General features: G+C 36.6%; 1 protein-coding gene across 5 annotated transcripts in view; it reads right to left on the minus strand.

Annotated features, from left to right (window-relative positions):
- Nucleotides 1–9,777: 9,777 nt before the first annotated feature.
- The window catches only part of C1GALT1 (core 1 synthase, glycoprotein-N-acetylgalactosamine 3-beta-galactosyltransferase 1), a 40,829-nt gene continuing 34,645 nt past the window's right edge, over nucleotides 9,778–15,961 (minus strand). For all 5 annotated transcript variants that reach the window (XM_024767048.1, XM_024767047.1, XM_024767046.1 and 2 more), the window contains one exon: nucleotides 9,778–14,692. In XM_024767048.1, coding sequence (XP_024622816.1) covers nucleotides 14,474–14,692 — 219 coding nt within the window. In that variant the 3' untranslated portion in view covers nucleotides 9,778–14,473. The remainder of the gene's footprint in view (nucleotides 14,693–15,961) is intronic.

The raw sequence follows: 15,961 nt of genomic DNA on the forward strand, positions 1-15,961 counted from the left end.
TCATCCAAGGAACTTAAGAAAGTGCCAGAGGGCTTCCCTGGTGGCGCAGTGGTTGAGAGTCCGCCTGCCGATGCAGGGGACACGGGTTTGTGCCCTGGTCTGGGAAGATCCCACATGCCGCGGAGCGGCTGGGCCCATGAGCCATGGCTGCTGAGCCTGCGTGTCCGGAGCCTGTGCTCCGCAACGGGAGAGGCCACAACAGTGAGAGGCCCGCGTACCGCAAAAAAAAAAAAAAAGGAAGTGCCAGAGGTGCACCCCTATGTTCACTACAGAATTATTTACAATAGCCAAAGTATGGAAGTAACCTAAGTGCCCATCAATAGATGAATGGATAAAGAAGGTGAGGTATATATATGCACAATGGAATACTATTCAGCCAAAAAAAAAAAAAAAATCTTGCTGTTTGTGACAACATGGATAGACCTAGATGGTATTATGCCAAGTGAAATACGTCAGGCAGAGAAAGACAAATACTGTATGATTTCACTTATCTGTGGAATCTGAAGAAATAAAACAGACAAACCCAACTAAATAGGAAGAGAGTCATAGATATAGAGAATGAACAGGTGAACAGGTGGTTGCCAGAGAAGGAGGAAGTGGGGGAGACGAGAGAAATAGGTGAGGGAGATTAAGAGGTAACAAACTTTCAGTTACAAAAAAGAAAAGAGTCAAGGGCATGAAATGTATAGTGTGGGGAACAGAGTCAATAATTATGTAGTATATTTGCATGGTGACAAATGGTAACTAGACTTATCCTGGTGATCATTTTGAAATATAGAGAAATACTGAATCACTATGTTGTGTACCAGGAACTAAGAGAGCGTTGTAGGTCAATAGCAGTTCAAAAACATATGAACTCATAGAAAAAGAGATCAGGTAGCAGGTGTGGGGGAGAGGGATTTGGAGGAAGACAGTCAAAAGGTACAAACCTCCAGTTATAAGATAAATAGGTACTAGGGATGTAATGTACAACATGATAAAGGTAACAACGCTGCATGTTATAAATGAGAGTAAATCCTAAGAGTTTTCACACAAGGAAAACATTTTTTTTCTATTTCTTTAATGTTGTATCTACATGAGATGATAGATGTTCACTAAACTTATCGTGGTCATCATTTCATGATGTACGTAAGTCAAATTATTATACTGTATAACTTAAATGTATACAGTTCTGTACATCAATTACATCTCGGTAAAACAGGAAGAAAAGTAAACAGTAAATAAACAAATAAGCCCTGTGATTGAACTAAGTTAGAAAAAATAGTGCCAGAGGCCTGGACCGCAATGATTCAGGCCTGAGCATCAGGATATTTTAAAAGCTCACTAGGTGATTCTGGTGAGCACTTGGATTGAGAACTCATTGGACCAATAACTTAGTTTCTGTGAACACCAGTTAGCAGCCTACGGAGATGATATTAGGATACTAACAGCATTTGTCACATAGGATAGGTGTTCGGAGTAAAAGGTACATAAAGTTGCAGCTCGATGCAAAATAAGTTTTGATCTCAGTCTACCCGCCCCTTCTGAAAGACTGGTTTTAGAGGCAGATTCTAGTTTCCTCCAAAGAAACAGTGCTTTTCAAAACAGTGAGGAGTAAACTTGTTGATTTTGGCTACTGTACTAGCTCTCTATTGTTGCAGTAACAAACTACCACAAATTTAGCAGCTTAAAACACCACCAATCTGCAATCTCATAGTTCTGTAGGTCAGATGTCCAGGCAGACTAGGGTGGGCTCCATGCACGGAGTCCCCTGAGGCCCCATTTTCTTGCTGGATGTCAGCTGGGGTTCTCTCTGCTGCTAGAGGATGTGCAAATTTCTTTGCACGTGGTCCCCTTTACCTTCAAAGCAGCAACGGGGTGTCAAGTTCATCCATGCTTCAGCTCTGGTTGGAGAAAGCTCTCCATTTCTAAAGGCTCATGTGATGACACTGGACCCATGTGGATAATGCAGGATAATCTCCTTATTTTAAGAAAGTAAACTATGCTTTATCACAACAGAGTCATGGAAGTGATATTTCATCATATTCACAGGTTCTGGGGATTAGGATGGGGTATCTTTGGGGAAAGGAGACTATTTTAGAAATTCTACCTACTATAGCTGCTCATCCACTTTCCTGCTTAGCACCCCTTCACCCCATTGGCTCTTATCCATTCTTCGATTGTGTTATCAGCTGGTATTTAGCAATCTCCAGGTAAGTGTTCATGCAATCCCCAAGTAAATGTCATGGACATGGAGGACAGTAGGCTGGCCTGACTTCGAGGTATCAGAGGTATCAGGCAGTCAAGCCTGGGAACTCCAATCAGACACAAAGTGATAAACAAAAGGAGACAGTTCACTCCAAGGGCAAGGTGAGTGACACTGACAGGTAGCACCACTGGGGTTCAGAGGTAGTTACGAATGAAGACGATGTCAGAGCCAATGGCCCTGGGAGATCTCCACAATTCTAATCACACGGCACAGGCAGCCCCCAACATTCCTGCCTCCTAAACTCATTTTGGTTTTTCTCGGAAGCCCAAATTAGTCCAGAAACGTATTCTTTGGAGCAAAGCATAACTGGTAGTTGTCCAGAGTAACTTAAGGAGTTGTCAGGCAAGTACTGTTTTAGCTTTTCTTTTAATCTTTCAATTGAGACACTTTTCCAGTATTGAAAAATCAAAGCACAAAGAGAAAGAGAGAAAGTCTAGATACTCTCGAAAAGCCAAAAGAAAACAAAACAAAAAAAATAAAGGCCTGAAGACAGAAGCCATAGGCGAGCTTTCATGGCCAGATTTTTACCTTGATTCTGTAGTGGACACTGTGGAGTGTGGTCCGGTCTCCCCCTCATGTTTGAGGCACTTATTCCCCGGCTGCTGGAAGTGCTGGCAGCTGATGGCTCTCAGCCAAGTTCCAAGAATTACCCTCAGCTGAAGAGAGCTACCTTGTCCAAGATCATGCCTTTCTCTCTGGGCAGTCCTTATCCAGTGACCTGCTAAATACAGGTGTCCCAGCTATCTGAAAGCAGAGCGCTCCTACAAAAGCTTTCATAAGCTGAAATGGCATAAAGCAAAGAGGCAATTATCTTAGGACACATCTTGCTAACAGATGTACAAAATAAACTGAAATAGAGCACAGATGCTCACCGACACAGTTCAAAATTCTGGTGGCTTGATGCTGAGCGACGTTCCCTGGGGAAGGAGCTTGGCGGTGCCACTCTCCCTGGTCTGTTCAGGGTGTGTGCTGCCACTATAATGGCTCCATCGCTGCAAAACCAATGCGGAATGCTATTTTCACTTTTCACCTTTTTCGTAAAAGTGAAAATCCTCTTTGGATTTCTTTGTGTTAGCAAAAACAGGTACTAATATAGGTGTCCCCTAAAAGTAAAGTGGAGGAAAGCAACTTTTGAAAAGTGGGGGGTACTTTTGGTGCATAACGGTCAGGCAGTCTTGCCCCAAGTAGGACAAGACAGAAAGGCCATCCCAGTTTCAGAGTTTCCCTGAGGGGCTGGCTCAGTCCTTTGTTAGGTCTGCTTTACATTTCAACACCTCCGTCTGCACAGACCTGTTCACTTGACCTCTGTAGGTATGAATCCCAAGGGCACTTCCCATCCACCTTCCTGCATGCTCCTCTGAGGCCAGCAACAGATCCTAACAAGTCCCATTAACCCTGACGATAGATTGTTCACCAGAGGTCTCCAAAGTGGATGTGTCTGCGTGTGTATGTGTTGTACAGGCACACGTGTGTATTGCGTTTAATTCAAGGAAGAATGGGAAAATGATCTAGCAGTTTAAAACATGAGTGGAAAATAAATTTATTAAATTTTAAAATTGCATCATGAGCTTCAATTTTTCTTTTTAAAGTCTCAATTTCATCTGCCAAACACGGTTCTGAAAGCTAACAGTGAAAAGGTGAAAAATTCAGTGGTACAGACATTGTGAATATATTTTGATTTTGTATGTTAAAGCCACATGCCTGATGTGATTTCAGCTTGAGAGCAGAGTAGATTGAAATTATTCACCAACTCATCCATTCACCACCCTGGTCTTGATCTTAGAGTGGGGAGATGAATTGAGAGCAAAAAATAAAATTACTAGCTGGAATTGTATGAGCATTATATTAAATGACTTCTAGGAGACAATCTTACATGAAGAGATGTAAGAATAAAAACAGAGTATTGGGGAAAACTGAATTACATATTTAGTTGAAAATGAGAAAGATGACATTGTGGATTCAGAGAGAGCAAGAATTATATCTCATTCATCTTTTTATTTCCCACAGATGTTTGCAGAGAGTAGGTCATCCATAAATGTTTGTTCAGCTAAAAGGATCTCAGACTGCAACTTCATTACTTAAACCTTATAATGTATCTGTGTGCTGTGGTCACAGTCCAAGGGGTTTGGGCTGGATTTACCATTGACCACTCCTCTAGCCCTAATGCAGGTCACCCTGTCATGCCAGTTTTTCTTACATTTTAGTGTGTCTTGGCTCTAGAAGCCGGACTGTTAATTGTCAGATTGTTTCTGTCATTCTTTCTCACATGAAAAAGGATGTGGACTGATGGGCTTAGAATTAGGGTATTAGGAGATTTGATGTCTGTATTACCACACCCTAGTCTCCTGGGTATGATTTTGACTTATATTAATGCCAAGAAAATAAATCAAATGTTTGTTGACCTTGTGTGTACAGAAGAGCTTGGATTGAACCAATAGCTTGGGAAGAATTACCTGTGGAGAGGAGAAAGAAGAAGTAACCATGACAGCTCCTAATTTTAACATGATATGCCGTGGGGTGACGTTAACTTTTAATTCTTAGCAGTAAAAAGTACAGCACCTTTTAGAGAGAAAAACATCCTACCATCCTGTCACATAAAGTGGAGTCTGAAGAAAAAGTGTCCAAGTAAACCAATCTACTTTCTTTAATTTCATAAAAAAAATAATCTCACTGATGATAGTAACCGTGCTTTTGGGTTAAGTTACTGCCTCACATTTTAACACCTTCTATTTCCCTTGCTTCACTTATCTAAATTTCGGTAATGGCAAGAAGTTTGGGTAATTCTACATCAAAAGTTTTAGATGCAAAGAGTTAAAAAGACAACCCTTTAAAGGAGATTCTGATAAGTGAGTCTGAAATAATCTATGCAGTGATCTAAAGTTATTAAAGAGCAAATTTAGAAAATATTCTGTAAGTTTAGGAGTACTAATTAGTAAAAGGCTCAATTACTACTTAATACAAAGATTCTATAGTAAAGCACTAATTTACATTATGAGGTAATCATTAGCCCTAAATGAGGTCATTTGTGATCTTAAAATTTATGAGCACCAAGCAGTTTTTCATTTTTTCCACCCTCCTAAGTCAGTATATTATAAAGGAGACTGGATCTTGGTGTGTTTTTAAACTTCAGACTCAGGTTAAATTTCACCACTAAGTTCTGCTTCACTTGACCTGTGAACACCACCAGTTTTCCATTTAGTAAATCTGTTTGAGGATTTAGTAGCCTAAGAGAGTGTAAGGACAATAAAACATGAAAAGAAGGTCTAACTTGGTAAAATTACGAGTTTCAGATGGAAAATAACACCAAATATCATTATTACTTAAGGATCGTAGAAAATAGCAGGGCACATGTCTCATTTAGGAACACTAAGAAGACACAGGTGATTCACTTATTATTTTCCAACTCTTTTTTTCTGCTTCCACTTGAGGATGAATATTTGAAAGTGGCTAATTTTAAAAAGGAACATGGGGGACTTCCCTGGTGGTCCACTGGTAAAGAATCCGCCTTACAATGGAGGGGAAGCGGGTTCGATCCCTGGTCAGGGAACTAAGATCCCACATGCCGTGGGGCAATTAAGCCCATGTGCCACAACTACTGAGCTCGTGAGCCTCAACTAGAGCCCGCGTGCTGCAAACGACAGAGCCCAGGTTCTCTGGAACCCGTGAGCCACAACTACAGAGCCCACGTGCCCCAGAGCCTGCAAGCCACAATTAGAGAGAAAACCCACCACCACAACTAGAGAGAAGCCCGTGCACCACAACGAAGAGCCCATGTGCCACAACTAAGACCTGACATGGCCAAAAATAAATAAATAAATTAAAAAAAATAAAAATTTAAAAAAGGAACATGATATAAATGAAGTTATAAAGTAACTTCTGTTAAGTTTCAAAGCTCATTAGTATTATCGTGAAGTGAGCCCAGCTGAAATAGGATCCTAAGACATGTTGGAAACCGTTAATGCAGTGAGATGAAACAGGAACAGAATTCAGCCTGGTGTAGCCTTCACCTGGGTTTGGCGGTTGCTGCTCCAACTGTGATTTATTTAAGAATACAGGCTTCATGAAATACACTGCAGTCAGATTACTGGGTATTTCCATATTGAGGCCACAAATCCAGACCAAACTCCTCTGGGTGAAGATGGCATTTCCTCTGAAGAAAGTGAATGTTTCCACTGTCAGTTTCCCAGGGGAGGGGTCAGTTCTCCAGCAGGAAGTGAAGCATGAGAGCTTTAGACTGGGGTGAAGGGAGAGCTTCCTCATTTTTTACAGGGTAGCTGTCAATTTGGCTGACACTCTTAAAGATGTGGTAGTATCTGGAATGTTCTAATGGGGGTGGTTCAGCTACCTCTGGTGCCTCGGAAACAGGTGGCAAGGAAAAGACAGCTTGGTGAGGGGCAAGAGGGTCCCACTGGATCTGGGCAGCTCTCATAAATTATTCTCTGGACTTTTTCTTCTGTTATTCTGGAACATTCAGGAATGTCTGGTCTCTGCTTTGCTGTGGTAATAAGGGAGAGGACAAGTTCCTTCTTCAGGGCCAAACACGATGGTAGGAGGAAGTCACAGCCCAAGACGACAGTGCCCAAAGAAGCAGGCAACGGCCAACCAGAGGAGAATCCTCTGCCTCACTGTTTCAAATAAAGTAGAAAAATACTTGCGATTCTGTTCCTAAGATCTACCTCTGCCACAATAAGCGCCACTCAAAACCTCACGAACCACTTTTGCCAGACAAGATGCTATCAGTTTGGGGTTAAAAATAATAAGGCAGATTCTCACTGGTTTTCAAGTATTTAAAAAAATGCACCCATATTTTTTGGGGGCAGGCTCTAGAAGAAAACATTTCCACAGAAAAGAGAAAATTCTAGGATTTTGATGAGTCCTTTCTATTAATTCTAGGAAATTTTCCTTCTCCTTTCTGTCAATTCTAGGAAAGTTTCTTCAGCTGGTGAGAGGGAACTGAAATTTACAAAAGGTATGTGATTTTTAAAAAAATGTCTTTAAAACACACCTGCTGATAGAAAATGGAGGCAATAAAAAGTCTAAAGAAACAAAAGAATTGCTGCCAGTGGGAAGAAGAGGAAAAAAGAAAAGACATGGAATGAAAGAAGAAAAGAATAGGGGAAGGTTCAAAGAGCCAGAAGTTCACAGGCAAGAAGAGAGGGAAAATTCAACCAGGCAAGTAGGTTTGTAAAAATTTTTATAAACAATCAATCATTCCCATGCCTAATTTTTCTAAGCATATACTTTCACCTCATCAAATAAGATTATTATGTAAATCTAAACAGCATGAAAAAGCAAGTTTCAACATTTTAAAGAAAAAATCCAACTATTAAAATAATCATACCTTTCTATTCCTGTCTCTCACACACATGCACATATATACCCCACTGAACAGTACAGATACAAGACAGCCTTGCATAAAACTAAAGAAAATGTTGAATCATTACTTCTCTCTCAAACTCCTTTCTAGATTTTATTACCATTTCTCTACAATCTAACAACAAAAATAATGGAAAGTGAAATTCAGCTGAAATGCTACCAGGAGAATGATTCCAGTGTTAACAGGAATAGGAGGAAAGACAATTCAGTTTAAAGTTCTATAAAGAAAGATTTGAAGCTGACAAAAATCAAAACGATTAGTTGTTAAGACTAAGACACTGCACTCTAATTCTACGTAGACACATTATCTAGCAGTTCTACAAATGAGGAACTACTGTTAATCTTTCAACTACACATTCATTCGAAAACTGAAATAGCTAAAATCCTAGGACTGAATCTCATAAAAAATTAATAAGAACAATGTGTATTTCATGAATGCAAAGTAAACAGGTGTATTCAGCTGCACTATACAGAGGCAATATATAGGAGAAAAAAAGTAAATGCCCTGGACAAATTTTCAGTCCTGGAAAAAATAAATATCTAAAACAGAATATAAGAAACACTAGCAGAAATAATGGGTGGTTCTTTTGGCAGAAGAAATGATGCAACACAACGATAGTTTTAAGAACTATGGTAGTTAAACTTCTAGGCAAAATAACTAAACATTAATTAGCAAAAAATCAAACTTTTGGCAAAACAAAGTTTACTTTCATGGTTTATTAATACAGACTTATCTGGAGAATGTCAGTGTGGCTTACTCCAGTTGTTAAATGTTCATTCAGTCTTAATTAAACAGTAAAGGAATTTCTATTTGCACAATCTATATCGTCAGCATTATTAGATCTGACATAAAATATGTTTGGGGTAGAGCCCTTTCCTTTAGCAAGAAAATAAATTCAACAATAATCATGTATCCTTTCCAGGATTCTACCTTTGGAAAACTTAAAATAGGTAATAAACCTGTATATATTTAGGTAAATACATCTCTTCTCTGACATTAACTAGCAGTATAACTAAACACTACTGACTGGAAAACATGGGACTTTCTGGATATGTTAAACTGTACAACTCTGATACTAAAGCAACATGAAGTAGCATTTATCTCCTTAGCTTTTCTAAAGCTGCTTAATCCAAATGGCACTGCATGTATATATATATATGTTGGTACATACATATATGTGCTTGGGCACTAGTAAGTAGCATACTGGGTAGCAGTTACTGAAAATTGAGGCAGACAGGCTAGCCTCAGGGGCCTTATGAACATCTGTAATAATCTGCTTAGGAAGAGGTAGGTCAATTTTTATTCATATCCTAAAAGTCCCAGGCCGATCTAATATCAATAGACCTGAGCTTTGTATGAAATATGCCTAAAACCACAAAGATTTTGGCCTATAGATCACATTTCAATGAGCCTTCACATATGCCCAAAGCATGATTACACAAAGGTGGGAAACATTATTATTACTATTTTTTTACATAGTAGGAGCAAAGAACTTCATAGACATAAATAAATGCCTTTTGAAGCATATAAAATGTTTGTCATTCAGGTCAGCGCAAATATTACCTCAGAGGTCATCCCTGACACCCCACCCAGAAAATTGCTCTACCATATCACTCTTTTATCTTCCTACCACCATTCTCTGAAATATCTTGTTCCTTCATCTATTAATTTGTTTATTGTCTAGCTGTAGAATTAAGGCTCTAGGAGAACAGAAATCCTGTATATTTTCTTCACCACTGTATTTCTAGTAGATGCTGGGCACAATTATTTAAATAAATAATTAGTTGAATAAATTAATTTCTCAGTGTACATGACAGATCAAAATATACCAAGAAATAGAAAAGCAATCTTTTCCTCTTTCTATAACATATATGTATACCTATACACATATATACACAGACACACACTTACCTGGCCTACAGCTTAGGTGTTTTTGTTTTTTGAGGCACATTATTCAAAATCAGAGGTGGAATATTTTGTTGCTTTAAAGAAAAATAATATATGTTGCAGTAAAAATTATTTAAGCCTATTTAAATTGAATAATTTTGATGGGAAAATAGTTTAATATTTTTGGTAAACAACCCCAAAACTACCCATCAGAGACAATGTTTCTCCCACAACTTTTACATCAGTTAAAAATAATCAGATAAAACAGCTTTAAACATGGTAATTTATTTTACGCAGTTGTTTAAATCCATTGTTTAAAAATGTTCAAAAGGCACTTTAAAAAACATATTTAAAAATACATTTTTCTGACTTATTGGTGATCACTTAAAATAAGCAAGTCACCAGACATTTTTAAATCATTCATGATACTATTACCTTACATAATTTTTAAATTCCAAAACACAAACGTTCACTGGGTAATATAACACACTGCTTAGCAGTAAGATTAGTTTCCCTCTAATAATATACTTCATATGGATTATTAATTTGCAGGGCCCTGCAAAGTTATTTAAACTTAACACATATAAACTAAAAACTAGAGAGGTAAAGGAATTGAAATAGAGCATTATTCAACTCTGAAACTAGTTTCAGAGTTGGTTTCTCTAAAGAGAATTTATAAAATTTCTTATTCTAATTTGAATTAAATCTCTATTTCAACTCCAATATATAAACATAAGCCATCTTTTAAAAATCAACAGAGGTTACATTTAGCACAAAATAAACCACAGGTTGTCCCCTAGATTTCTTAAGTATGCTTCTGTCAGGCTTACTATAAATAAGTAGAGAGATGAGGCAAATGAGGATTTTTTTGTTTGTGAAAAGGGGAATTTGGGAAGTAATAGAATCCAAATAATTTTACTTCATTTAAAGTTTAACATTGTAGACTTTTAAGTAGGTCAAGTATCCTGAGAGCCAGCAGGCATTATTCTTAGACAAATTTTTACTTCCAACCTCATAGGGAAACCTAACATTAATAGGTATAAAATAATGTAAGTGATACATACAAACTCTAATCACTAATAACAGCCAAATTAACCTTGCGAAGGCAGAATTAAGAGTAGTTAGAAAATGGAAGTTAGTTATCAAGGAAATAAAGGGCAATAAATACAAAGAAGCAGAAATTGTCAGAGAATATTCTAAAGAAATGAAAATTTAAATGAATAAAACGGTAGAGTTGATCTAATCAATCAAATGAAGGATTTTTCAAGCCTCAATCTGGTAATAATACAGTATAACGGGCTCAAGGAAGTGAAAAATTAATACTCAAACAATTATGAAAATAACCAGTTAGTAAATTTAATGCTCAAATCCAATTACCATACTTAAAAAAAAATTGGTCAGTGATTTATTTTCGAATCTTCTTACAGTAACAAAAACTCCTCTGAAGTTTATTTGAAAACAAATAATTGAACTCTGGGATAAAAATCTGCTTTGTATCATCTATGAACTTCCCACTTGAAAATACAAGTAGACATTGGAGAACGTAAGATAGCAAAAGCCTGTTTTGAGACCATACTAAAATCATTTACCCAGATGACAAAAATCTTAATTCAAAAGACAGTAAGTCATTATCATCATGAAATCTGGTTTTATGTGCTCTATCAAATACTTGGAGAGTTTTTTTCTTTATTAGGTCCTATAGGACAGTCAACTGATTCTTGAAAAGTGATGAAATTTTGATAGTATGAATTGGCAGAAAAACATTCTGCACATTATAAAATAGTACTTTGCTACCTCCATTTAAAATGTTTTTACTAACAACTGTGGACATTTTTTATGACATTCATTTAAGTATGCTTTTAATGAATTAATATATACTTACTAGTATTTACTGAAACTTTTCTGCCCCAATATGAAATTACTAAACTTCATATTTTACTGTGGGCCCTGATATTAGTAACTCTGAAGAAGCTAAAGAATTTTGCCAAAATGAATGATCCACTGACCCTTTAAATTATCTTTAGTCTTTTACATTTAATATAGTGTGATGCTGAACTACACTCATTTAAAACATGCTTTATCTGAATTTTTGAAACATAACCTTACTTATGGGGCAAGTATCCAAGAATGATTGGCATCAGAATCACCAGGTTTTAGGGGAATGCTGAATAAGACTCACCTGGAGGGCTTGTTTAAACATAATTGCTAGCCTCTACCCCTAGAGTTCCTGATTCAGTAGGTCTGGGGTGAGACCCAGGAGAGGATGCATTACCAACAAGTTTCCAGGTGATGCTGATACTGCTGGTTGGGACCACACACTGGTGGAGAACCAGTGCCCCAGGGTATCTGGTAAGAATGCATACTCCTGGGTCCCATGATAGAATCAAAATTTCTGGAATTGGGGTCTTGAAATCTCCATTTTAACAAGCTCCCAGGCAAGAGTATAATAACAACAACAATTTAAGAACCACTCTGACAATTTAGCTGGTTAATTTGACTACTGCTGGCCAATGCATCAGATGTCACTTGCCATTAAGTAAAAATGGAAATAATGCTAATGATTAACCTCAAGGCTAACATGGGGCAAAGAATACACAGGCTTCCAGTATAAATCCTAGCTCTGTTACTTAGTAGCTTTCTGACAGTGGAAAATGACTCTAGTTTTCTGAGCCTCAGTTTTCTCATCTATAATATGGGAATAACCCCCAATTTGTGAGGATTAACACAGAGTATCTAAGCACGTTACCTGCCATAGAGTAGGCATCAAATAAAAACTAGCTATTACTTATTTTAAGAAATGTATGAGTGATTTCCTTTATTACCTGATTTGATTAAAGCAGATTTCTCATTCATTTAAAACAAATATTTACACTCCAAGGTAAAGAATAATAAGAAAACTTTATACTTAGCACTCCATACTCTGGGCCAAACGGTGTTTTTAAAAACCATACACATTTTCACTCATTTAATCCTCATATAAATCCTGTGAGGTAGGTAGTATTATTGTCCCTAGTTTACAGATGAGGGAATTGAGGCACAGAGAGATTAAGTAAATTGCTCAAGGTTACAAAACTAGTGATGGAGCAAGAATTTAAACCCAGGCAGTCTGACTTCAGACCCCAGGATTCATCACAATGTTGATTTCCTATGAATCAATTTTAAGGTTTTTGGATGTTTATGGTAAACCATTTATACTTCTAGTACAGAAAAGTAGCATGTACGGACTGCAAATAAATTCCTATCCATACCAAGGTAAAGAGTTGTTCAAAGAATAGAATGAACTCCTTGAAATTCTGGCAGATGATATCATCATGAAAATAACAAAAAACAATTCAATTGGTAAAAACTGGTATAAGTTTTCACTATGTTGACAGAGTAATCCATAATTAGCCACTAAGATGAACATCCTCTCAAATATACAGCTGAAAGAGGTCATGGTTTTGACATGCTTTGGCACAATAAATATAAACTATTTAGCTAAGCAGCAGAATCAATGGCATGACAGCCACATAAAATTAGCATAATGATAAAACATAAGGGAAATGTAAATTATTTGTTACGTTTAAGATAATCTTATGGAAAGTCTGTAAAGTATTCTGTTAGGATACACTCAGATGATATTGTGAAAGACAACAAAAATTAAAAATTTTCTTTCCTTCCAGAAATTCTTTAAATAGAGGGTACCTAAAATTAGAACAAAACATTTATGAATGTGTTTTTGATGTCATCAAGAACTGTCCATTGGCAAAACAATCATCCCCAAATAAGTCAGCATCAAAATTCAGGCTGTTATTCGTAAACTAAGTATTTGGTCTTTTAATATCTGACATATTTCAATTTGTTTAAGCACTCTGCATTTTTTAATGTTTTTAATTAACTCTGGTCAAAATCTCACAAATTATTTTGCCAGTGTAACAGCCACCTCAGAGCCTGAAAATGAATCTCAAAACTCTGCTTTAAACAAGTTATGAAAGGCACAAACAAGTTCTCATCTCTCAGCAGGATGAGAATGAAAGGAACTGTAATTATGTAGTTGGACAGTTTTAAATAATCAGTTAAAAATGTTACTTAGTGATTCCTGAGAGTGGCACTAATATAAGAAAAGCATCCCCAAATAGCACTACATTTACTATTTATTAGTTACCCATAATTAACAATAGGCAAATTTGGGAATAAAATATTTAAAAATGCCTGTTTACAGAATGCTATTAACACTTTCAGTAAATAAATATTAATAGTTGAGAATGGCATTCAAGAATGGTTAAACATGTTTAGGAAAGAGACAATGGGGACTCAGTAAAAGATTAACTATTAATTAGAACCAAGTATATAATACAGTCAAGGCCCATGATAATTTCAAAATGTGGTTTTATTAATGCACTTGAGGTCAAGTGCCATTCTTATTCTACCTTACTCTGGAAGAAATACTGCCAATTATAAATAGTCACAGCAAAATTTTCATTAGACAAAAGTTGGATGTGTGTGTGTGTGTGGGGTTGGTTCATTTATATCATACTGCAAATATAAACTCATGTTTTGGGTTTACAAGCAACACTGAGCAACAATATTTCCTTCTAAATTTTCTTTAAGGCAGATCTGTGTAGCATCGTGTGTGGGTTACTAACAATGATGCAGTGTAGTTTTAGCAAATTTAACTGTTTTAGTTTCTCAGTGAAAATAATACATGTGGTCAGGAACAGGCAACAAAATCTCTTCTCGTTCCTCTGCCTGGCCACCACTTTAAAAACACAAGTTTTCCATATATGTATATATATTACTGTATCAAAACACATTTCAACAGACTTCACAGCTCACTTAAAGCTTCAGTTTACAGTCATTCATATGAAAAATTTCTAACATGGAATGTTCACTTAGAAAGAATTCCTCACTGGGATTCCAGTGTTCTATATCAGAAATGGAGAAGTTCTTCTTCAGTGCAATGCTAGACATTTTACCTCTGTTCATTTATGTTTTTCTTTCAAGGGCTCCTGATTTACTTTTGTATCTTCGTTTTTGTATGTTTGACTTATTTCCTTTAGCATCTTCTCAGGTAAGGCAGGTTGATATCTGTATAAATAACCATACGGACGAAGATGATAAACGAGGTATTCTAACTCATACATAGTTGTAGGATCAACATAGTGAAAAGAAACTGCAAGATCAGAACAGCAACCAGGACCCTAAAAAAGTAATGGAAACAGGCATTATTAATAAATAGCACATTGTTAACATACAATATTCAAATACTGATAAAGGAAACACTAATTTTAACAGAATCCAAGCATTAAGGCTGGCAAAGTAAAGCAGAGGCACATAATTTATTAGACCTGTGAAAGAAACCAAGAGTTTTCAGAGTTCCCAATGATTTAAAATCAAACATGAAGTTACTGAAGTATATCTAACTGAAACAATATTCTCTCATGCCCTATGGATTAGCAAAAAAAGAAAACGCTTGAGACCTCTTCAAATAAAAGGGTCAGCTATACAAAGGATAATGCTCTATTTCTCCAAGTTTTGCTTTCTCTTCATAACTTTCTCACTATGAAGTTTTGCTTGGCTCAGCCTCAGAAAGACACCTTTGGAACATTCAATGACTACAAAGCCTTGCCCAGTATGTGTCTGCAACCTAATACTTCATCGACAAATCAACCCAAACAGTATAGTATTTAAGAGAGGAAGTGCTGAGTCACACCTGGGTTTGCGTCTAAATTTTGCCTACTAGTATATAATCTTGGGCAAGTTACTTAATCTCTATAAGCTTCAATTTCCCTATGTTCAAAAGATGCTTACTTAAAGGAGACGTGTCACCCACTTGGTACCATGCTTTACCTATAGTAAATGCTCAATAAATGTTAGCTATTACTGACAGAATAATCAAGTTCAGGTGGCCCTCAGTAAGTAGGTCAAAGTTAAACCTTTGTTCAGTTATATAATTCTCACAGATTTCTAATAGAGTTGGCATGAGAGCAGATTTAAATAAAACAAGACAAAAACAAAATAACAAAAATACAACAAACATACAAAGAGGAATGAAAACGCAAGAAAATAAAACAGAAATTTTAAAAACTGGTCCCAGACTTAAATAGTCACAAGGTCATCTGGGGGTCAGAATTGGTATCTGGAGACTGTTTCACTCAGATGACTCCAAGAAAACTTAAGTCTCTAGTGTCTTTGCAGGGGCCCAGGGAGAAAAACAGTCTGGCAAGTTCCCAGAGAAGATTCATATTGACCTATTAAATTGAACATTTAATAATTCATGTTTGGAAGTATGTAGCTTACAATGCAGTAAAAATCATTAAGAAATTGTCCACTGTATTTCCTCTGACGTTTCCTTTGAAACAAATACTGGATATGTGGGTTTCTTGGACCACTAAGTAGATGCTGGAAAATTATCTGGTGCCTACTTTTTACAACTTTAGGGAATTTAATAATAGGAATATGAAAAGTAA

This window comes from Neophocaena asiaeorientalis, unplaced genomic scaffold (assembly GCF_003031525.2).
Source record: "Neophocaena asiaeorientalis asiaeorientalis breed wild unplaced genomic scaffold, Neophocaena_asiaeorientalis_V1.1 scaffold70, whole genome shotgun sequence".
Lineage (NCBI taxonomy): Eukaryota > Metazoa > Chordata > Mammalia > Artiodactyla > Phocoenidae > Neophocaena > Neophocaena asiaeorientalis.